This window comes from Leptopilina boulardi, unplaced genomic scaffold, assembly GCF_019393585.1.
Source record: "Leptopilina boulardi isolate dan_hultmark-lab unplaced genomic scaffold, ZJU_Lbou_2.1 LbouV2_193, whole genome shotgun sequence".
NCBI classification, from domain to species: domain Eukaryota; kingdom Metazoa; phylum Arthropoda; class Insecta; order Hymenoptera; family Figitidae; genus Leptopilina; species Leptopilina boulardi.
Genome location: NW_026137744.1, coordinates 1461170 through 1484250, shown reverse-complemented (window position 1 = coordinate 1484250; position 23081 = coordinate 1461170). Strand labels below are relative to the sequence as shown.

The following is a 23081-nucleotide window of genomic DNA, read 5'->3' as shown; positions in this document are numbered from 1 at the left end:
ACAAAATTATTACAAATATTTCTTTTGGGCATATTTTTCGAAAACCTGAGTTTTATTTTAATAAAAATCTTATTTAAATAATGTTTTTTAAAAGTAATTTAAAAATTTGTTTAAATTAAAAATCTAGGTTTACATATTTTTGACAAAATACTTGATTAAAAAAAATTGTACAATTTAGAAAAAATATATGTATACAATTATAATTTTGCACTAAAAACCCTGATCAAAATATTTGTATTTCTAATTAATTAAATGTTTTTCTGATGTTCGATTTTAAACAGACAGAAATTAGGTTTTATGAACAGCGAGATAATTTTTAAAGAAAGTTTTTACATTTTTAAATTATATCAGTATATTAAAACGTATTATTAAAGTGCCATCACTCTCATTCTCTCTCTCTCTCTCTCTCTTTCAAGATTTTTGGAAGCCTTTTCAAATTTTCTATTTTAAAGAAACACGTATCCTTTCTCCATATGAATCAAAAAAAAATTATTCTATAGAAACATTTTATATTTCAAAGACTCAAAAATTCAACTTAGCATATGAGCATTTCCTAGACGATAGAAAAGAAGCCATAGGAAAAATAAAGAGATCAGTTCACTTCATTAGTTTCAATTTTATACTGTTTAATTTAAAAGCTCATTCACATAAATCTTTAAGTCTCTAATCAATTATTTCCACTGTTAATTAACTTATTATATACAATTAACTAATTTAATATCAAACATAATTAATTTTGCATTTTATAAGTTAATTATTTTAAGCAGGAATTTCATAATTAATAAATTTAAAATGATTAATCATTCAGAATCAATTTTACAACTATTTACGCAAACAATAAACAAAACAAAAAATTAATAAGAACAGTAATATTTCATTAAATTAATTACTTTCGTTTAAATTAGTCTGATATATTAAAATTATTTTTTATTTTGAAAAAAAAAGTTCTTTTTTCAACGAGATTTTTTAATAAGAGTTTTTCGATTTAATAATAATATTATTATAATAGTATTTTATTGAAAAGAAGAGGAAAGAAGTTGTACCTACCGGAAAAAAAAATTTTTAAATATTAAAAGTCAATAATCTGTCGTAAGAGATTATTTAATATTATAATTTTGAATAAAAAAAGAGCTAAGTGTTTTTAAAAAAATATCTATTTTATTTTTATTTAATTTACAATATTTTTCTTTAAAGAGAATTTGATTTATTTTATTTTTACTAATTTAATTTAGTCTTAATCGGCTTTTATACTTTTCAGTTCTGAAGACATCAATTCCTAAATGTTATTATTGGTCTAGGATTTAAAACCTGATTTTTATTGGAAAAAGGACACCTGTATCTTTTTTCTCGACATCGCCACATGACGTTGCATCAAATTCGTGTAAAACTGACTTAATGTCCTACTTATATGTATTTAACTAAATAATGTAAGTACATGCGTCGCATTATTTATAAGGCTATAATTAATATAATTTTCTTAAGTTCGATGCGAGCTGTCCATATGTGCATTTTTAAAACGATTTTCCGATTCCCTTCAAGATTAGTCATGAGAAATTTTTCTTTTTTAATTTCAAAATTATCTAATCTGTTAAAAATAGAATTAACCGAATTCAAATATTAAATTCACTAATTTATTATATATATGTATTATATATTCAAGAAAATTTTTATTTGAAACTAAAAAGCAGAGAAGAATTATTTTAAATTACATATAAAAAATGTTAATTTATAGCTTTTTAATAACATTTTAGAAGTAAAATTTTGTTTAAAAACTATTTACAATGGATTTAAAATTTCATTAAAATATCTTCAAATAAATTGAACATCTGGAAATATAGTCAGTGATTTTAGTTTCACTTGCAGAAAAATATATTTTTCTTTTAATCATTTTTGTAATGTAAAAAACATTTGTGAGAAAAAATCACACCCTGTGTTATAGATCCCTTTTTGCGATGGTCTTTTACTATATATATATAATATTATAATAATGCGATTAATTTGTTAGAGATTCTTGCTTAATGGATATTAATTTTTTTTTAAATAATTTATATAAATATATCATTTGTGAATTAAATCCAAATAATGAAATATATTTGGATATGGAAATTTGTATGAAATGTAGAGAAGAAGTTTATTATATCATTTACTGTTTCGTCCCTTTTTTTATATGATAATAACAGTATTAAGCGAAATTGTTGTTAGATATGGAAATCATGACTTTTCAAGAAGGGAATCAATTTTCTTTCTAAGTTTTCAGCGTTTTTTTTTTTTCTTTATTAAACTTTCTACTACTTACTAGTCTATATATTACAGTTTGTAACTTTCTTTTTATAATACACGATATTTACAAGCATGTCTGCGAGCTCGAAGCCAGGCAAGTATCTAAAATGCTCGAAAAAATAGTGCTTTTTTCCCCCTAAATTTTGCATATTTCTTTTTTATGCGAATATTCAGCGTTGTTTTTTTTCTCACACTAATCAATAGATTATTATTAATTGCTTAAAATTTTTTTCTTCCGACATCATATTATTTCTTATTTAATATTTGATACAAGTTTTGATTTTCTATTTCTGATTTAATCAATTATTGATTATTATTATTATTATTTATTACATGTCGGAACATATAGTAAAAGAAATCTACGTGTCTAAAATTTTTTTTTATTGCAATTCAATATTGACTATTATTTAAAATTGATCAGTGTTTGCAAACAGTAAAAAAATAGGGAAATATGTGTATTGAAATTTCCATTTCCATTAAAGAGACTTGATATTTTCTTCTTTTTTTTTGTTATTATTATTAAAAAAATTGAGAAGGTTTACTTTTTTTCTTCTAATTCTGCATATTTATTACTTTTTACTTGTTTTTTTGACAAAATAATTATTTTATTTAATGTCAATTATCTTTTTATATCTAAATTTCAGAATATAGAATGCATGTTCAGAAATTTACCACCTCTGAGCTCAACAACAGTATATTATTTTTTTAAACAACCTTCAATTTTCCCTGACATTTGAGCTTAATTGAAGGCAGGTAAAATTTTTCATTTGAATATTATAATCATAAATGGAATTGAATGTGAAATTAAATTTAAATACCAAAAAAAAAAAAAAAAAGAAAAAAAAATCATTAAATCTCGAGATAAAAATATCATGATTTTCAATGAATGAAAATTATTTGAAATTTTTCCTGCCTTCCTCTAATCAATTTTACTATATCAACAACAAAATATTTGTCATCTCTCTCTTTAAAATCGAGCGAGACATGCAAAAAATTTTCCTCGAGAAGGTTAATGTCGCGACGATATGGACAGACCCTCTATTATTTTTGTCGAACGACAATTCCTATAGTTTTCCGTTTATTGATTAAATTTTTTCGCGTTGTTCGAGCATGACAAAAAAAAAATTCATTCTCTTTTTTTTAACAAATTCACCACCACCCGTTTTCACGCACATTCATTAACTTATTATCCTTTTGTCCTAAAGCACCGTATTGCGTAGTTTCGGTCTTAGCATTAGTTTAAATATATTTTATTATATCCTACAAAATGAACGATGTGTGTTTTTATAGTGAAAAAATAGGTTTTTTGTTTTTCAGACAGGAGAGCTTGAATCTCCGAGCAACTTGGACCATAATGATGTAGGACGTCGTCTTCGATTTCGTTTTGGTCGAAGTTGTTCAAAGGAGAACGACTCCTTTCTTCTTGGTCAATCTTCCTCTTCAAGTTCAACTGATGAATTGGAAGATGATGCGATCAATGCAGTCGAAAGACTCGCTGGTTCTTTGCCAGAATAACTGAAGGAAGTGAATCGCAATCTGTGTGGATTCCAATATTCAGGAAGAGAGTGAGATCCTTTGTTATTTTTTTCTTTTGCTGATGATTCTAAAGCTCCCAGCTCCATCATCGAACCACGTCTCCTTGTCAGAGGTTTTTTCGTTTCTAACAAAATCAAACACTCTCTTGTTACTGAATTTTAATCAATTTAATTGATATAATAAATTGTAAAATTCATTTCAAAATTATCGTAAATTTATCAAATTTCATGCAAGTTCTAAAATTATGAACTATTATCATATATAAATTAAATAATATATTTAATTATAATTAATTTTGTTTAAAAACTAATTTCAAAATATACTTATTAAACAAATATTTAAATATTAATGAATTCTGATTAAAATTCAAATCAATTAAACATTCTTAAAACTTAATAAAAGAAATTGTTTAATGAACGCAATTAGGTAACAAAAGAGTTATAATTTAAGGAAATAAAAATAGAAATCTTCCACATTCTCAACTTCACTTCCCCCTTTCATTTATTTGTACCTAAAAATAAAAATAAAAATTGATACAAACTAATATTATTAGCTTTTATTATTAGTTGGTATGAAATGTTAGTTATGTATGTATATTTAGATTTTCAGGTACATAGAAATTTAACGCAGTTGCTATTTAAATTATATTAAACTTAAAATGTTAAAATTTAAATTGAAAATAATATAATTAATAAAAACTTAAAAACTAAACATAAATTAATAAAAATATTCTTTTAGATTAAATTATACTTTTAATAAATGAATAATTGCAAACAGCTTCCATTTTTGATAAAAAAAAACTAAAAAAATTTAAAATGAAAGAAGAAATATAGAAATTGAATACTAGAAATAGAAAGAAATAGAAGAATACTAGAAATTGAAGAAATATATAATTATAGAGAACTTCGACATTCATTTACCTTCAGTACTTGGTGGACTATGTTTGTCAAACCTTAATGCTGTATACTCTTCACTTTCGTCAATATCGTGTGAACCTAAAGTATCGGATGTAGCAGCGCTTTCTCTTCGGAAAAGACCAATCACAGACTGAATTTTTGGTTGTTCAATTCCTCCTAGAAAAATGAAAATCATATTTTATAAAAATACAAAAATTAAATACTTTCTAGGATATTGAAATTATTATTTTTAATTTATAATAGATAATTAATTAATTAATAAGAATAGGGTGAAAAATATACAATTAATTATTGCTTATTAATTAATATATAAAGTCCCCAGGGTTAATTGAATACAGAAGAAAAAATGAGAAAGATAATAAGGTATGTTACAGACAATTCAATTCAAATTCAACAACAACAATAGAGTTGTGACAAAATTATAAAAACATTCAATGTTACAAACACAAATAGTTATAGATTTAAAAAATCTTTTTCTGGAATTATAGATAAAAAAAAGTGGTAAAGCAATGAGGCCAAAGTTGATAGTATAATAACCTTATAGACACATATTGTTTCGATTCTTTGGATAACCATATGGCATGAAAAAATTTTTTTTTATCATAAACAACTGTAAATATTATACAACACACGTTACATCTGTTTCGCTTTGGACAACAGTTTTTAATTTTTTTTTATTGTCAAAAACATAATTAAATTTTATGACTTTATTTCAATTTACAAAATTATATTTTAACCGCAATAAATTATTATTATTCAAAACCCATATATAAAAAAATAATTTTAATAGGTATTGTAATTCATTTACAATTTATAGACAGTTATTAATTTACTATTTTAAAGGTAATAGGTTATTAATTCAACATAGCGAGTGTTAGAATCGATTTTTAATTGTAATTTGATTAAAAATTGTGGTATTGTTTAATATTATTATCAATTAAATATTATATGATTCCTTGAACCGATGTTATTGGGTATTTGAGTTGCAGAGTCGTTTAAATCTTTCATCTTTAATGTTATTATGATAATCACTCTACGATCGATAATAATTCTGTATACTCACCATATTCTATAAGGGTGGCAAAGAATCGAAACTCAGAGCCAACGTTGACTCTCAACTCAGGCAAATTTATTTTTAAGCTCATAATAAGAAATTATTCATAATCCAAAGTATAAATATTGTTCGTGTTTCTTTGCAATTTAAATGTAGTTCGAATAAATTACATTTAATGATTAATAACATAATTATATTTCGTGTAATTTTAACAAATTACATTTGTTAAATTACTTAATTAATTACATTCAATGTAATTTTCAATAAATTAAATAAATAAATACTTTTGTATAAGCTGAGAAAAAAAATATATGTTACAGAGCTAAAAATATTTTTCTAATTTTCTTATATCTAAACAATAAAAAAAATTATTATAAAAAAATTACATGCAAAAGCAATTATTATAATCAGATTGCATGTTGAATAATTTTAAAAGTACTTAATTAACCAAAATTTAGAAAATATTCGCAAATTTAGTCTAATAGCTTTTGTGCAATTTTGAACACAGATAATTAACATCATAATGTGCGACATAAAAGCATGAATTTGATTTCAAGAAGGAGGCAATTTGCGAGTTTCTTGGTCCCCTAGAAAAATTTTATATATTTGACAAAGAGAAAAATAGTTTTTAATTCAGGATGATTAATAATATTATTATTGACATAATTATTATATATATGAAATGCCTATATATATATATATATATATATATATATATATATATATATATATATATAATTTATATTTATATATATATATTTATAATATATATATAATTATTAAATTTTTGAAGAATTATAATTCAACACTCAATTGTAATTTATTTAAAAAATTTTAGAATATAATTATTTATTATATTATAGAATAGTTTTATATATTTATTTAATAATTTATATATAAGAATAATATTATAGTTATATTCGAAAAGAGAAATTTATTATTTTCTGAAACTTATAACTCTTACCTAGAAATGTTGCAGAAGGCGAACTATAAGCTATATACTCCTTATTAGAGCACCAAGCTGGAAATTCATTTTGTTTAATTGGATGGGCAGAATCGTAGTCATCCTCCCGTTTCCAAGGCAACATAGTTTCTGTTGCTGTTGGTGTAGTGACTCTATAACTGTCGCCTGCAATTAAAACTTATTTTAAGAAAATTATGACTCATTACGAGTTTTATTCTGTGGAAATTTTTCTTCCTTAATTATCAAAGAATATAAATTCGAAATTCAAATAAATATAAATTTTTTCGATTATCAATCGATTAATTAAATTACTTTATTATTATTATTATTATTATTATTATTATTATTATTAATATTAAAATAAAATTAAGATAATTATGAAGAATTAATTAGAAATTCAAAATATCTAACATATTTTAATATCATTAAACCGATATAGGTCATGTTAACATTATTTTTATCATATTAATACTTTTATTAAAAATAAAAAATTTACCATCTGCCCTTCCAAAAGTTTTACTATCTTCAGTTCTAGAATCAGTTTTGATATCATCATCGATATCTGCTCCAGAAGACGGTCCATCCGCTCCAGGAGTTATTGAAGAATCTATAAAAAAAAGTAATTTCTTTCTATGTTTCTAAATTTCAAACACAATATTTATTTTACTGAATTTTAATATTTTTAATATAGAATATATTTAACTTATATGAAAATAATATTATATATACATTGAAATAATGTTTAAAATTATGTAAATGATAATTTGCATATTTTTAATTGTTTCAGAGAAAATTAATTTCAGTACCAGAGGTTCGGGCAGTAAAAGTAATCCCTGATTCCCAGTCGTTTGGAGGTTTAGAAGAATCCCCATTATCCGACTCGTCCAACACGTCGTTAATATAATCTACAAAATTATTCACAAGGGTTCAATATAAACTTTAAAATATTATGAATGTTTATTTTTAAAGTATTTTCTTCTTTATTTTTATTATTATTATTATTATTATTATTATTATTTAATGTACAAACCTTGTGAAAAAAGTTTCGTTGAACCATTTTGTTGAAACTCGGGAAAACTTACGTGATTCTGCTTACCATCCTGAAATTCAGGTAATGTTTATTTATAAATTAAATAAATAAAATAAATACATTAAAAAAACATGTCGTTATTTTATTTTTAAAGAAAAATTAATAAACGCACTCCAAATTAATAATATTTATCACAAGGTTTGGAAACGTTTTTATTGCATTAATTAGCTCAAACGCACTGATCTATCGCTCGAACGATTATTTTCTGCAACCTTCGCCCTTTAACGCAATATAGTTGGTGAAATTCGCTAACATATTTTACTCCGTAATATTTTACCTCAAAATTGATTTATTTTAGAAATTCTAATAAAATTTAAACAATCTAATTCGATGACACTGAATTTAATGGTGTTAGCTGTTTTTCAAAATTAGGTCAAATTTTCAAAATATTCACCTATTTTCGATCTATGATTCATAAAAAATTAGTGAAATTTATTTGTAATATCACTTATTAATTCTTAACTAGTTTTTTAATTGAGTTACTAAAATGTTTGTTATTTTCAATATTGGATTTCAATCAACTCGACTACAATGTTATTCTAAAAAGCTAAAGGGATCAAATTAAAACTTTAAATCTGTTAAGATTGTGTTATTGCTTTTTTTAAACTCGGCATTTCAAAGGTTTATCGAAATATACCTTTTCATTTTCATCAGAAATATATCTCGGAATATTATCAGGTGATAGAAGATTATTCGAACACTCGACACCCTCGTCATCCTGAATATAATAAAATGCCTTTAACTATATATTTAAATTATAGAAATTAAAAGCAATTATAAGTTTATATACTGAAATTTCCAGTGGCATAAAATAATTCGGATATTATTTCGTATCAATGAAAAGTAAAAATAAAACAATATAAAATAAATAAATAATAAGTAAAAGTAACCTTGAGCAATTTTTTGCTGCGCTTGTGACGATGTTTGTGCTCTCCCACCATTCGTCTGATGTTCATGTGCATCTTGTAATTGACTTGAGTCGAGAGATCTCGATCGTCGACGGCATGACGACTGTAGCTAAGGCGACGATGCTGCAATTTCGAAGTCTCTCGATTTCTCTGTAAATATTTTGTTTGGGTCTAGGGGGAACTAGTAAGGATAAAAAGCAAATCAAATGTGTTAGTCACGAACACTACTTACGCGTTTATAAGGCTTGCATAATTCCTCCGCGAGAAGATGATGTATTTTAGCATCAGTTAAATCTTTTTTCGAAGGATTATACTCCAACTCTTGAAGATCAATGTTCCAACCAGCCTCCAGTTGGCTACAACTAGGGCTAAAAAATTAAGTGAATCAATCTCAAGTATTTATCGATCTTTTAATCTAAGAATTCTTATTAACATTATCTCCAATCTAGTAGACACATTTCTTTATCAAAAACCTTTTACCTCCTAAATTAGAGGATGTAATTGTGAAGATTTCTAATAAATTATTGATTTTAATGATTTCAAAATTTTTTATTATAAAAATTTGTTAAAACTGAAATAAAAAATATTTTCTAAAGTTTGTTTAAAAAAATAATTAAATAGCGATCGAATGGCATCCTTTCTGTGATTATATAAGAGCTTTAAATTACAGTGCGGTTAGATTTTTGTTACTCTTGTTTTATGTTCTTCTGTATGCTAACTTAAAGTTGTAAGGTTTGTTCAATTACAGTTAATGAAAAGCAAACAATAATTAAATAAAATACTTCCTCTCTGCGAGGAAGCAAATAACAGAAGTACGATTTTTGCTTTGATATTTTTCAAAAGTAAACTTTAGAGTATCTGCGATTTTTATAAAAAAAAAAATCACCATAATTTTCTTTTTAAATGAAAATTTATAATTTATTCAATTAAATAAAATTTTTATACTAAATTTTAATTTTTAATTCTAAAATGAAGTTATTAATAAAAAATAAAATTCTACATATTTTAGTAGTTAAAAATGATTACCTGGCATTAAATTGACCAGTATTGCTGTAATTCCTGAATATCGCGGACATACTCTCGGTACCACTTATATTTCCAATGGTCGATGCATTCCTCCTGATATAATCGAGAGCGTCCTTCATTGCCAATTTGGAATAAGTCTCCAAAATTTTTGGCTCTGCTCCACAATGGTCCCTCACAAGATAGGGACGAATGAATTTGTTGTCAAAGCGCTTGAATCTAAAAATTAAGTTAATATTTTTACTTTTTCATTCAAAGTGTTTTTTTTTTGTTCTCAAAATAAATAATCTAAGAATTAAATATTTCTTTTTTTTAATATAGTTTATGAGGATTTGAATTCAAAAAAATTTTTTTCTCTAGGAATTTAAATAATTGAGACGATTGAATGATAAAAAAAGAAAATATGCATAAATGAAGCTGAACGATAAAAAAAATGCATTTTTAGTGTCTTTTATCTTTTGAATAGAAATCCAATAGTGATAGCGTGTTGGCTTACTTGTCCCTGACATGGTAGTTCCCGTGTTTTCCTAGAATATCTTCGATTCCTGCCATCGTATGATCCATAATCTAAAAGGTGTGGCGAAATCTATCATTCTTATTTATGAAGTTTAACAAAAAAAAATATATATGAATAAAAAATTGTCTTCATTTTTACATAATTAAAGTTAATTAACTGAATTTAAATATAATTATTAAATTGAATCTAAAAATGCCTTTAATTTGTGAAAATGAACAAAAATCCGCTTTATATAAGTATATTTTGTACAATATAGAAAATACGAGGAACAAACCCTTTCATGTATTCGTTCGTTCATAGTTGGCTTCCTCCTCTCTGCTCTTTTAACGTTGAGGATCTTGACAAGAGGCTTGATGGTGATTCCCTAGAAGCAAATTGAATGCGTTCTTTGATCTTTTGCTCTTACGTTTATTTCTAAAATTCTCTCATGTATGGAAATCTTAAAACTTTTTTTTTTTTTTTTCATTTGAAATTTTCTTTTTGTATAAATATTCCTACCTGAATGAAAACTGTGAAATATATAACAGCAATTGTAGTGGTAACAAACATATTTTTTAACTTCACGTGCGATGGATCGATCAATAGGACCAAAGCGAAGGCTACAGCACCCCGCAAACCGCCGTAGGACATGACAAATTTTTCCACCTTATCAAGTTTGTGCAAACGAAATTGATTGGCTACTGCAGACAGAACGATTACACCTGTAAATTGAATTAAAGCGTCACACCATTATTTCTTTTGCTGTCAAGCCACTTATATAAACTATGTATAAAGCTTTCTCTGACACGTTTAGTCTCTACTAAGACAATTTGTCGATTACATGCGAGTAATCTTTTGTTAGAAAGTCTTTTTTTTTATTATTTTTAAAGCTTTCCCAAAGACTCGAGACTTGTTTTCTCTAATTATACTTTTTATCAAACATTTCTTTTGTTCATTTTTCGTTCATTTTTTTTTTATTTCTTTTTAAGATTTTCATTTTCTAAATTTGTGTATTTGTTTATTTCTTTTTTGCGAACATTTTTTATTATTAAAAAAATTACTCTATAAGGTCAAGCTTTATGATAAGAAGTTTTTGCCTTAAGGTATTTTATTATAATCTATGACCTTTAAGATTAACCTTGAGTCAATTTCTTTTAAATTTGCATATATTGTAGTAGACCTATTTCCTCAAGAATTCATCATTGACGTTAAATAACACATATGAAACGTTCAGTTAATCAGAATAAATACAGACAATTGCCATTCATTAACTCTAAGAAATGTTATTTTTATAAAACTTATTTTCATTAGTTTTGCTTTTCTTTGACAGTGATGTAAAAAAAAATCCTCTGGAAAATTAAACTAATGAAATGATAAAAAAAATATCTGAGCATTATCAACAATTTTTAATATTAAATGGACCAACAAGAGTATTACTGCACTTGCAAATATTCTGTGAATAGAATTTCAGGTCAATAATGTAACTAAGCTGGATTCTTAATTATATTTAACTTTTGACATCATGTTCATAATGTACATTAAGGATGAAAGAAAGAAAATTTAATCTTTTAATAGGACGCAAACTTCAGTAAGTCTAATAGTTAAATATTAGTTTGAAGTATCGATTTTCTAAAATCTTTATTGCTCCGGATTTTCTATATATAATGTAAGAGAATATATTCTACTTAGTTTTGTAACTTACCGATGATCCTATAAATGGAACAAAAGACTATGGTCATCACTATGAACCAAGTATTCCAGTCATGGTGATTGTTCACAGTTGCTACACCAAGGAACATGAATATAATCGTTTCTGAACTACTGGATAGCATCTTCATTGTGTATTTAACTGTTGTGTGAGACTTGTGCGATATATTGGCTTCCACATAATTTTTCATTGTGATTCCACAAAATGTAATGCTGTAACGAAAAATCATTAATTTAGAATCAATTTTCTTTACCACATATATTAGTAAATAGTTTTGAAATAAAATACAATAATTGATTATAATGTGACAATAAAATCCAATTTATTTATTTCATAAAAAAAATTCTAATAAGATTGTAAATTTTGTTCTTTTTATATAAATTTTAACATTGATCTTTATTTTGAAAATATATCTAGATAGTATATCTGAAAAGACCTGTCGTTGACAGGCGAATAAAGTATAAAAATTAAATAAGTTTAGCTTCTAAGGTTAACTTTATTCAAATACATAGCAATAATTGTGCTTGAAAATTATTAAGTTGCATTTTATTCGAAAATAGTTAAAAATAACGGATTGCATAGCTTCTATTGTCAATTTAGTATAAGAGAAATAGCTTTTTTTTTTATTGGAATTGCATCCATTATAAAATAATCCTTTTTCAGTAACAAAATTGAAAAAAAAATCCAGATTGATTTGAAATTGGTTTCCTTTTTGTCTGAACAAATCAAAAAATAATTAAATAAAAGTTGAACAATTTAGATTCAGGAAATTTTTCTGCATTTTTTTTTCAAATTTTGATGAAAAATTAAATTTTCTAAATTAAAAAAGAAAAAAAAAATTAAGAAATACGAGCTTACGCGAGAATTCCAGACATGTGAAATATTTCGGCATTCAGATAAGCCAGGTAGGCCATAATAAAAATGAAGATGGGCTCGATTACGCGAACCTGATGAGTGAACCTAGTTACAAAACCAGTGGCAAATCCCCAAATTATTCCAATTATCGTGCCGCCAATTGCAACAATCAAAAAATTTGCCAAGCTAGACAAAACGTGCGTGTAATTAATTCTGTGAATACCCATTTCGCTGTAGGCCTCGAACATATGATAAAGTACCTGTCAAAATTATTCAATTATAAAAATATATATATACGAATAAAAATACATTACACGAAATATATTGTAAATTTTATCAGTCAATTAAAATCTTACTCTGTTATATATATATATATGTGCTCTTTCTGCGTAATAACAATAATTCAATGATAACGAATTAAATAAAATGTTTAGCTGCGCGATAAAAATATCAAAATGATAAATAAACTGAAATAAAAATTAAATAAAATAAATATTGACTAAATAAATACAAATAAAGAAAGAAAATAATAAAATAAAAGGATCGAAATAATAAAAAAAATATCATAAAATGAAAAATTAATTTTATTACTTTTACATTAGGTTAAGATATGAATTTTAATGCAAGTCCTTGTTCTGACTATTATTATTCTCTCTAGCCTAGATACAGGCACTTGTTCCCTATATGAATGAATTTTCGATAAGATAATAAACAATATATTATACTCACGACTGTAACCGCGTCGTTTAAAAGACTTTCGCCAAAGACAACTATGTACAAAATTTCATTGACGTGGATTTCTTCAAAAACTGCCAAAACAGCAACCGGATCAACTGCACTGATCAAGGCCGAAAATAGGAACATGTCCAAGAGAGGTGTCTCGATATTTCCATAAATACCAAATTGTCCCAAAGCCCATAATGTTCCACCTGTATAAACATATATATATTTATTTATTTATTATTAAATAAAAAAGTGATTTTATTTCGTTAAAACGTTTTCATTTCTTTTGTTATGAAAGCGCGCATATTACCTTTATATAAGACATTTCTTTTATTTGAAAAATTCTGTGTCCACACAATTGATAGAATTTAAATGCACTGAATTTAATACTACTTTATGTAAAATAATACAAGGTTCTTTATTGTCTGTCATACTTTTCCATTTGAAAAATTATATATTATCTGATTAGAAAATAGACTTTCCTTGAGTAAAATTATTCATTTTTGTTTGCAGTGAATTTATTGCTTTTTTTAAAAAAAAAGAAAACCTTTTACTTTCTTTTATAAAGAAATAATTTTTTATATAAAAAATTTATTAATTAATTAAATTAAAATAATTAAAATTTTAATGAATTATTTATGAAATTAATAAATTCGTATTTTTATTCAAAACAATTTGTAATTTTTAGATAAATTATTAGTTATCATTGTGATTTTGCATTTATATTATAAACCTACATAATTTATTAATATCAAAACAAAATAAACTTTATAATAAAAATATGTTTTCGAAAAATTAATAAAAATATTTAATTTAGAAAACGGAAATGAAAGAAAATAAAACTTATTAAATTTCTATTTTAATACTCTTTTTCTTTGCTCTGAACTCTTAAAGTAATAATCCATCATTCTCTGTTGGGAACTCTTCATATTCTTGGGGATCAGTCCAATTATTATGAACCTCTGGTCAGTGAACTCCACAAAATTCATCTATTATTAAAACTATCTACAAAAAAACTAATACACTTGAATTTACGCGTTTAATAAACAAAAAAAAAATGAAAAGAAAAAAATATGCATAGACTCCTTTCTTTTATATTCGATTGTTGCAAAAAAAAATCCGGATATTTCTGGATTTTTACCATGAAAATAAAGTTGGTCCATTAATCCAAAAATAATTCTGGCATCGTTGCCTTAGTCATCTGTATGTATACGTAAACAATTTTACATTTAAATTCACTAGAAAATTTCATAATTTTATATTTTTTACTTATATTAAAAAACTTTTATTTTAAAGAATAAAATTTTACTTTCATTTAAAAAAAATAAACATTTTATTTTTGAAAAATGAAATTTATTTCTTCGAAAACGACGAAATATGAACCTCAATGCTACGAATCAATTGACTCTCGAGAAAAAAGATAAATTAATATTATTTTATCGGAAAATGTCAAGTGAATCAAATGAAATTGATAAAAGAAATTTTTTTCTCAAATTGTTTCTTTATAAAGGAGATTTTTTTTTTATTTAACAATCATATTATGTGGGAAATAGACAAAAAATTCAAATTTAGTAAAATTTTCACAAAAATTAAAATCAATTACTAAAATCAATATAATCGAATAATGTATAATACAGATATAATAACATTTTTAGAACAAAAATATATAGAGAGATGTTAAAATTCTTATTCACGAGATAAAATTAAAATATCAAAAGGCCATGGCATGATTTCTTTTTCGGTAAAATTTTCATCTACGTCTTATATAAAATCTGTGTAAAATTTCTGATAATGTGTGAAGCTCCATTCAATTTGGCATCATGACAATTTAAGTGCGTTTTTACTTGTTTTCATGCAAATTCCTGTCAGCCTAAATAAATCACAACGTCAAATGACGGCGCTTATTACATTTGAAACACATGTCAATTTTCAATTATCTCTTTTACTTTGTAAAGTTTTAGAATTATTCTCATCTTTTCTTTACAATAAAATAAAAATAATAAAAGTAATATTAATAATAATAATATATAATCAATTATTCAAAATTATGAATGCATAATTTCTCTGCAAATTTTTCTTTTGTATTATGTAAATGGACTTTCTGTTGAATAAAGAAATTTGAAGATTTTATGACTAGAAAATCGTAAAAATTATTTTCATAAGAAACTAATAATTTTCATTTCAAATATTATATAATATGTATCATAAAACAGATTTAATTTCATAGAATATTTTACAAAAAGTAGTTACTTTCAATGTTCGTAAAGTAAATATATAAATGAAAATAAAATAAAAATTGTATAATTAAAAAAATTCATTACATTATATTTTCATCAGAATTATATTCATCATATATTTGGTTATTTTTAAAAATAATTTAGAAATGAAAACAAAACTTTAAGTGAGTGATTATTTAGTAACAATTTAAGTTTTTTTTTGTTCTCCAAAAAGTTCTCAAAGTTGTTCTCCAGTTATTAACTTTTCAAAAATCAGAAAAAATAACAATTTTCAATTAAAAAGTTTTTATTAAAAATTTTTTTTTTCAATTAAAAAAGTTCTAAGAAAATCTGAAAGTTTATTGCAAGTACTTTTATATTTAATAAGTTTTTAATTTATTTCTATAATTTCACTTTTTAATAATTAATTGATAAAAAACGGAAAAATTAGATTATTTAATAGATGCAAACTTTCAAAACATGTTTTATCTGTTATTTTATATTTTTCAGTTTTCCTTATATTTTCTACTTCAAATTCACATTTTAAATAATAAAATACGAAGACGTATAAAGATATATTTTTATATATTCTACATTATTGAGAATATTTATGGATCTATTGCGTTTTTATTTTCTCTAAAGAAATAAATGAATATTTTATGATGAGGTAATTAAAATTTGATCAAATATAAAAAAAATGCAATGCAAAATCAACAATGTATATATAGATGTGTATATCTTTTACAAACCTATCGATAGTGTATTGAATATAGTTCCAAGGACAGCAAATAGCAAAATCGTTCCAAGGTGGTCGAAAAAGAGTCGATTTGGCATAAAGTAGCCAGCGTCCAGGATTATAGGTGGTAACATATAAAGGAAGAAGGTATCTGGCGTTAATGGTGATTCACCAATGGTATTTGCGTGAGATAGAACAAAACCCACAATAACACCCACAGCAATCAGTAGACAAGATTCGGGAAAAATTTTGCTCAATTTTGGCGCCATGTGAAAACCTAAAAAAAAAAAATTATTTCCTTTTTTATTTATCGGTTTCTTTCTTCTTTTTTTTTTTTTTTTTTTTTGGCAACATTTTAAAATTAAAAAGAAATAGAAAACGATAAAATATAATTTATAAATTCAATTAAAATAAAAAAAAAATTCATATTTAAACATAATTATCATTTCTTCATTTTTTTACAAGAAGAAACGTGAATGATTTATATTATTTGTAAATATAAAAAGTTATATGAACAATATGAAAAAAAAAAATTTGTAATAAATCTCATCACTGATATATTAATGTTTATCGTCAAAAATAAATCATGTTAATTAGGCTGTTTTTAGTCTTGATAATGTTAAAATAGTAATTCTTGTTCAAATAAAATTGCGTTTCACAATGTTAAAAAAATGACTATTTTTAATTTATCTCAATTTTCTAGTGTATATCATATGTAGCCACAAATTTATTACAACTACTTTTATTATTTTACGGTTCAAAAAATTTTCAACGTCAGTAATATTTTATCTCATTGCTCTCTCACAATACTAAATATTCTAGCGTTGATATCTTTTGAACCAATGTGTGAGAAATATCCCATTTCGACTTTCAAGGGCATCAATCCTTAAATTGATTTACTCCCGAAAAATGAGAAAAATGTACAAAATAAGATAGCCTTGAAAAGAAAATGAAAAAGTTTTATACAAATGGCAAGTAGCGAAAGTTTTCCATATACATACATTTATAAATATTAAAACGAAAACACGAGTTCAAAATGATTTATCTCTTTATCAGAATGGCTTCGTCTGACCAAATAAAAGTTGGTCTACTTCATCATATATATTATTCTTAGTCTGAGATTTTATTTTATATTCTATTACATAGTATAATAATAATTATGTAGAATGTAATGGGAAAAAATAATTTCAATTTATTTTTTTACTTCAATCTCTGAACGTTTTTGTAGAAACGAAGTTATTGCTTTTTTAAATTAAAATTTTTTAATCTTTATTTACATAAACATAAAAAATTTAAATTCAAAAACTTTAGTATACCAATACAAAGAAAAAATAGCGAATAAAATTATTTAATTCTTTAAAATAACTATATTAAAATTTAATTAAAAATTTTCATTTACAGTAATGGTTAGAAATTAACTGGGAACATTGAACAATGGACAGATTGTTGAGATATAAATTAATTAATTGATTCACTATATCAAATATTTTATGAAAAATATAAGAAATTGAATGAATCCCAGATTAAACGTTTATCGAATTTATATATAAAAGAACAGTTGGTCATCGAAAAACCAGGGGAAAGAAAAATCGATAATGAAACATCAAGGGGCCAATATTCAGTCATGTAAAGACCTCTTATGCAAGAAAGCTTAACCAGCCAATTTTTTTAACGTGTTTTATTGCCAAAGAAAAAAAGATGCTGTGAATTAAAATTAATCAATATTATTATTATTATTTATTGAAAGAAGAAATTTCATTAAAATAAAAAAGAATGTTAATTATCCTGTGGGATGGTTTATAATTTTACCAAAGTAACAGAATACAATATAATGAAAAGAATGTCAGCATTATGGCAGAAAAAAATATAATTTTTTACTTTTTCGTTCCTAGTTGGAAAAAACTTTTGAAATGTCATAAATATGTAAAATAAAAGTTAGGGTGATGTTGAGATTGATTAATGTTTAATTCAATTCTATACTCAATCTGGACAAACTAAATTTCCCAATGTAAATTTCATATCAGCACATTTCAACACGAAATGACCTATATATGAATTTATAAAATCATTTCATGGGATCTCAAATATTCTGGACTCATTTTACTTTATATACTCAGGTTGCATACTAATAACGATATTCATATAGTATATAATAGATATAATAAATAAATTTACATATTTTATGTACTCAAAATAATTATAAGATTAATATAATTTTTACTAGTTTAAAAATTGTGAGTGCAATGAAAATTTAGATCTGCAGTTAACGTGAGAAAAATCTCAAATACAGTCGAGAAGAAACAATTACAAGTAAAAGTGGAAGAAGAAATTATAAAAAAATAAAAACAAAACTAAAATGTACAAAATTTGAGAAATAAATAAAACATTCTTTTTGAAATTAACAAATCAAAAATGGAATATTTTCAAGTCAGTTACTTCTACCTACGTAAATAGTTTAACTATTATTAGTATAACTTACACGTGCAAAATATATTTAAAGATTTAGAAATAATTTACGCGTCATAGAAATAATCTATGGCATATGAATACTTATAACTATAGAGTGTAATAATTCTCAACAAAAGACAACTTCTGTAATAAAATGGCACAGCAGAACATTTAAGATTTTGTATTGTAATAAGTGTCCTTGACATTAACTTTGGTCTTTTTAAAGAAATCAATACAATTTTAAATCCAACATGGCTGTTTGTTACTAGTCCAAATGTTTTACATTTTCTTTTTTTTTTTTTGGTCATAAAATTTTAATTTTTAATTTGTAAAATAATTTAACTATTTTACAATGTAAGGTATTATAGCCATTATATTTAAATACATACTTGAAAAAGTGGTTTTAAAAATAATATATATATACATACAGTTAATAAAAAATAATAATATAAAATGATAATAGAAATTGATAACTATTTCGAAAAAAAATAAAAATGAAATAAAAAAAAAAAGATAGTAAAAATAATTTTAAATTTAAACAATACTTCCTACGCGGAAGCAAAAAATTAAATAACTGTAAAATTTATACTATAAGTATGTAATAAATATGAAGTGTAAAATAAATACAATATTGAATACTATTAGAATATATCAAAACAAGTCAAATATATTTTTTAACTAAAATATCACTATATAAAGCAAATTATAAATTTTTTATTATTCATAACATTTTAACATTTTTAAAAACTTCAATAAAAAATAATGCGATAATAGTTACAATGAAAAAAACAAATGAAATAATATACTGAATTATATAAATATAATAATTATAATTGCAATAAAATTGGTTTAAATTGTATATTTTTATCTTGCTTGAATGCATGTATTTAAATATTTATTCATTAATAAGAAATACTTTTACAAATGTTCTTAATCAGAAATCGATTATATTATGTATTCACAATCTGTCATTAGCATCCTCTATATAATAATCATAAAACATTTCATAATCATAGCCATTTCAGAAAGATAATAATAATTTCTACCCCTAAATTACTTTGTAATAATTTTCATCAACAATATATTCAATTCTTAATAATAATAATTTTCTCATTTTTCCTACTGAAAATAATAATAATTAATGGGAAACAATAATATTAATAATGTATTATTTATTACAAAATATAAAAGCATTTCAAAAAATATAAGTCAATTTCAAATGATTTATTAAAATTATTATCCACTGTCTTATTTAAAAAACAAAAAACTTATTCTCAGAAAATTTAAAAAGGGGTAATAAACTGATTAATATAATAATATACAATACAAGAAATTCTTTTTTAAATTTGGTGATAATAAAAATTTCTTTCTCAAAATAGCACAAAATACTTAAATTAGAAGAATTTTTTTTTAATAGAAGAAAATACTATATTATATTTATTATTATTAACAATAATTATTATATTATATTAAATAAACAATTATTTATATTAATTCAATAATTATGTATGATAAATAAAAATAATTATTTTTAATTATTAGTTATATTTTTAAGTTATAAACTGTACTAATTATTAATTTTTTTAAACGGTGAGTAAATTTTACTGTAAGCAACCACTTTTAAGAATAAAATTGTTCCAGCTTGATAAAAATAACTCTTTTAAGTAATCAATATACATCTATTATATATTTTCTTATAAATTAATTATACTTTAAAAAGTAACTGTTTTTTTTTTTAATGCAAAAGGCTTATAAACATAAAAAAGTACAATGTTTTTCAATAAATCCGCTTTTAGGTATCTTAAGAAATGATTCTTTGTCATTATCAACTGGTTACTTCCTTATTCATTCATAAATATAAAATTAGAATGGACTTACAATATTTTCTGAACAAGTTTTTGTATTACTTTCAACATTTTGAAATGTTTTATGACTATTTATTAAAGTCATTAATCATTAATCACAACAAATTTGCTATTACATTCAATAATTATATATTATGTAAAAACTTAAGATTATATAAAATATAAAATTGTTGTTTATGTAAACCAACATTTTAGTGTCTTATTATTTTATTTACAAAATATTTATTAATTTACTATTTTTTAAAATAATTTAATATTTAATTTAATTTTAATATTTATAAAAGTATATAACTTTATATATAAGTTTTATGTAAACTCTTCTATAAATATTTATTAAAAGATTTATATAATTTGAATTATATAATATTTAAAGTTGTATAATTTTTAAAAATTATAAATAATTGTACTTTTTTATAAAAGTTTAAATTATGTATTTTTTGTAACTCTTACTGTTATTTTTTTCCTTCTATTTGTAGAATAGAATATAAATTTTTTACTGATGCTGTATTATTTTTATTTTATTTAATATGTAAACGGATTTTTAAAAATTTCTCTTATTTTATTTATTTTCATTTCAATTGTTTATTTAACTGGAAAGGATTTTGAAAATTCATTTTTTTTTTATCGAATATGTAAATTATTATTACAATATTTATGAAAAAGAATAAAAATAATAAATATTTGTCTTTTATGAATAAATTTTTAAATAAAACTTTTATTACTAGTAATTGTTTTACTCTTCAATAAATATTTGAGATATTCCGTTTAATTGAACATTCAGAACTTGAAGTAAATAATTAGAGATCATTCAGAAATCAATGAAAATTTGTTTGAATGAAGTTAACATTTCTTTTTTCTGTGTTTTTGTATATAGTATAATTTTTTTCAATTTAATAATATTGTTTTGAATCCTTCATATATATATATTTGTCAATTAAAATGATATGAAACTTTTTGTTTAGATGAACCAAACAAAACTTTTCACACCAGGGAATATCAATGTACTGAAATTTCCTTATACTCTCGCCCTTCTGACCTGAATAATATTCACTAACAAATCACCCATCGCCCTCCCAATAACCCCTGACCTAAACTCTCTAACTCACTCACCTATTTTGGCAAGGCTGGCAAAAAATATCCAAAGTCCGATGACAAACGGAGTTTCCACGCGGTGAAATTCCACGGAGAAGATGGCATATTCCTTAGGTGAAGGACTACTTGTAGCAATTGGTGCTGTGGTACCAGTGTCACTTGCCAAATTTCTTATTTCCTTGGACATTCGAAAATCATCCCTGTCAATGGGGCCCATGGGACCAAACTTTGTGCCCGGAAAAGGTTGACCAGGATCAAGTGGATATTCATAATCATCCCCCACTGATTGACGCATTGGGTATTCATTATTATTATTGTTTGGGATCTGCCTTGGTTGATAGGATCTCGCTGTTGCATGATCAAAACAGATGGTAATCAGGCAGATGATCACCATCATCAGGTGGAAACACTTTGTCATATTCGACGTCGCCGACGACGTGGTGGTCGTCGACGTACCCAGGATGCTGTGACGTGATCTTGTCTCTTTTGTAGCATTCGAATGGAAATAAGTTTCGAATAAACCAAGACGACGTCCGATGTTCGTCCGAAGCGTCCTCGTGGTATCCGTGCTTCCTTCCCTCTCCTTCTGGAGTCCTCTCTGTGATGTTGTTGTTGTTACTTGCAGTCAAAAACTTCCCAATGATTCAGACAGTGTCGTAAAAAAATGATAACAACAACACCCTGCCATCATTATGGTAACGATCGAATCTCAATATTTTTCCCATACAATACATATTACCAGTATGCTCTTTTAATCATTTTTCTGTTAAGCTTTTTAGTTTAGTTTGATGTGCCTGGTTTCGATCGACCGATGCGGTTTACGGCTGCACCACCGTGGCGTGAGCGATTGAGGACTCACATATGAGAGGGAAAAAGACGGAGAGAGAAGGGGTTGGAAAATAGTAGTGGGTGCCGTCGAGCTGCGCGAAACGTTTGCTACTGATGTTATAGTTTCAATCCCACAAGAAGCCAGCTGATCGTTGTTGAGAACGTCGCGCAAGCGTCGCGACGCCACTCTGCTCAAAAGACAATTTCAATACACACGCATTCAGCGCGTGCTCCCCAGGTTAAAAAGCTTCCCCTCTTCATCAGAGAAGAATTTTATCCATCCTTGTATACAATTTTCGAGTTGTTCTTGATTCTGTAAAAAATACAAATGTTGTACATTTA

The 23081-nt window shown here is 24.3% G+C and overlaps 1 protein-coding gene across 6 annotated transcripts; it reads right to left on the bottom strand.

The window, feature by feature from the left end:
• Positions 1–1136: 1136 nt before the first annotated feature.
• Positions 1137–23035, bottom strand: LOC127277946 (probable Na(+)/H(+) antiporter nhx-9). Of its 6 annotated transcripts, none has more exons than XM_051299399.1 (18): positions 21930–23035; positions 16520–16783; positions 13561–13760; positions 12835–13091; positions 11971–12188; positions 10788–10990; positions 10564–10653; positions 10269–10339; positions 9776–9991; positions 8982–9117; positions 8732–8899; positions 8479–8559; positions 7782–7851; positions 7558–7656; positions 7248–7358; positions 6752–6916; positions 4737–4889; positions 1137–3940 (listed from the first exon to the last, which is right to left on the bottom strand). In XM_051299399.1, the coding sequence occupies exons 1-18, from the start codon at positions 22327–22329 to the stop codon at positions 3708–3710; spliced, it is 3135 nt and encodes a 1044-aa protein (XP_051155356.1). In that variant the 5' UTR covers positions 22330–23035; the 3' UTR covers positions 1137–3707. The 6 variants fall into 6 exon arrangements, with proteins under 6 accessions (XP_051155356.1, XP_051155357.1, XP_051155358.1 ...); XM_051299400.1 differs by having other exon boundaries at positions 8732–8872; XM_051299403.1 differs by lacking the exon at positions 1137–3940 and adding an exon at positions 3962–4327 and having other exon boundaries at positions 21930–23033.
• Positions 23036–23081: the final 46 nt, after the last annotated feature.

What these genes read in the sequence shown, in the direction of transcription:
- LOC127277946 (XM_051299399.1), bottom strand. Translation starts at nt 22,329, where the DNA reads ATGACAAAGTGTTTCCACCTGATGATGGTGATCATCTGCCTGATTACC. An exon ending in TTCCATTTATAGGATCATCG is followed by an intron (nt 10,991 to 11,970) that starts GTAAGTTACAAA and finishes TTCAATTTACAG; the next exon opens with GTGTAATCGTTCTGTCTGCA. An exon ending in ATTTCACAGTTTTCATTCAG is followed by an intron (nt 10,654 to 10,787) that starts GTAGGAATATTT and finishes ATTTGCTTCTAG; the next exon opens with GGAATCACCATCAAGCCTCT.